This window comes from Etheostoma spectabile, chromosome 19 (genome assembly GCF_008692095.1).
Source record: "Etheostoma spectabile isolate EspeVRDwgs_2016 chromosome 19, UIUC_Espe_1.0, whole genome shotgun sequence".
Lineage (NCBI taxonomy): Eukaryota > Metazoa > Chordata > Actinopteri > Perciformes > Percidae > Etheostoma > Etheostoma spectabile.
Window position 1 is genome coordinate 12483203 of NC_045751.1, and position 1793 is coordinate 12484995.

General features: G+C 47.0%; 1 protein-coding gene across 2 annotated transcripts in view; it reads left to right on the plus strand.

Moving 5' to 3' along the window:
- pacs1 (phosphofurin acidic cluster sorting protein 1) overlaps positions 1-1793 on the plus strand; it is a 60497-nt gene that overhangs the window by 52104 nt on the left and 6600 nt on the right. For both annotated transcript variants that reach the window (XM_032499301.1, XM_032499302.1), the window contains exons 16-21: positions 16-170; positions 493-603; positions 695-797; positions 882-924; positions 1024-1066; positions 1155-1296. In XM_032499301.1, the coding sequence (XP_032355192.1) occupies positions 16-170; positions 493-603; positions 695-797; positions 882-924; positions 1024-1066; positions 1155-1296 (597 nt within the window). The remainder of the gene's footprint in view (positions 1-15; positions 171-492; positions 604-694; positions 798-881; positions 925-1023; positions 1067-1154; positions 1297-1793) is intronic.

A 1793-nucleotide genomic window follows, 5' to 3' on the forward strand; every position in this document is an offset into this window, starting at 1 on the left:
CCTCTGTTCCTGTAGCTGTAACTGTAACTCGTCCATGCCCAGAGCGGTGAAAGTGGCGGCGGTGGGCAGCCAGAGTTACCTAGGAGCCATCCTGCAGTTCTTTGTCACTCAGCTCGCCAGCAAGACGTCCGACTGGCTCAACCACATGCGCTTCCTGGTCGTGCCTCTGGGTAAGACAGCCTGCAAAGTGTTTCCTTGGTGATTAAGCAGCTTTTGCAGAGTCATGCTGCAGCAAGGTTTTCTTGTTTTGGGGAGACGTGTCTGTGCAGCGACAAACCTCTGCTCTTTTATTTCCCAGACTTCAATGCACACGTGTGTGCATGCTGATTTAGTTTAGAGAGAAGTTATATCTCGTCACTGTGTCTCAGTTGCACCTCATAAAATAAAGCTGACTTCACTTTATTAACACTTTTTTGTGTTTTTAGTTGTTGCCCAGTACCGTCCACTTTCTTTTTCGTCCCTTCACTTTCACTCCATCTTTTCCTCCATCAGGCTCCCACCCGGTTGCCAAGCACCTCGGCGCCCTTGACAACCGCTACAGCTCCTCCTTTCTGGACGGGGCGTGGAGAGACGTGTTCAGCCGCTCTGAGCCGCCACAGACAGGTAACACCCGTCGTACGGATAAACACATGCAAACCTCCGTGGGGATAAATGCTGAACACAAACACACAAACTTCTCCCCTCTCATCTCCAGATCAGTTGGATGTAGCGGCAAGAATCTCCCAGTACATTAGTGGAGCCACAGTTACACACCAGCTGCCTATCGCTGAGGCCATGCTGACCTGCAAACACAGGACGTGAGTAGAAACGCCACACGAACACAAACCATAGCATTTACTGTGCATGCTTTTACTAATACTCTCTGTCCTCTCCATTTCCAGGCGAGATGAAGACTCTTACCAGAAATTTATTCCTTTTATAGGGGTAAGATTTGAGCTCCTATTGCAGTAGATTGCAAAAGAAAGAAGAATTGGTAGGCTATGGCTGATCATTTAGACATTTTGCTGACTTCTTGTTTTCCAGGTGGTGAAGGTTGGTCTTATCGAGTCTGGTCCTTCTCCAACTGGTGAGTGTTTGGAAATAGTTTCAACACACATCCCAAACTAAATTAGTTGCCGATGCGAGAATGTTCATTTCATTTTGTGGTTTTCAAGGAGATACAGAAGAGGGCGTGGCGGTGAGTTTGGCTGTCCCGTCCACGTCTCCCCCCTCCCACAGCTCACCTACAGGGATGATTAAAGAGGCAGCCACGCCTCCCTCCTCCCCCTCTACGGGCAGCACACTGACAGTACAAGGGTAAGACTGACCTCCTCCCTTCTTTATCTTCTTCCTTTTTCCCCTCTTTGACATTCATTTTGCATCAGACTCCTTTATCTCTCCTTGCTCTCTTTATCATTATTATTTCCATCTGACTCTGTAAAGTGCTCTTTGTTTAAAACCCATATATCACACCGTTATATACTTCTCAACTGTGGTCTAACTATGAGCAGAAGAGTATGCAGAGGCTCACGGTAGCATACCATGATGCAATGAGGCTGCTGCTTTGTGTCCCTAGGTGGAACAGTGCCAGTCAGTTGTTTGTGTCCACTAGAGCGCCAACCTGTGAGGCACGCTTACGACAACTGATGTTTAGTTTTAGTATGTGTCGTCTGGACAAGTCAGAGAACCATATATTTGAAGCCCTAGTCAGTCCTCTGAAAAGCTGTTATAGACACACTTCTAGGTTAAGACAACATTGGTGCAATAGCCTGTATAACCTATAGGGGAATATGGAATTATTATGTATGTTTGAA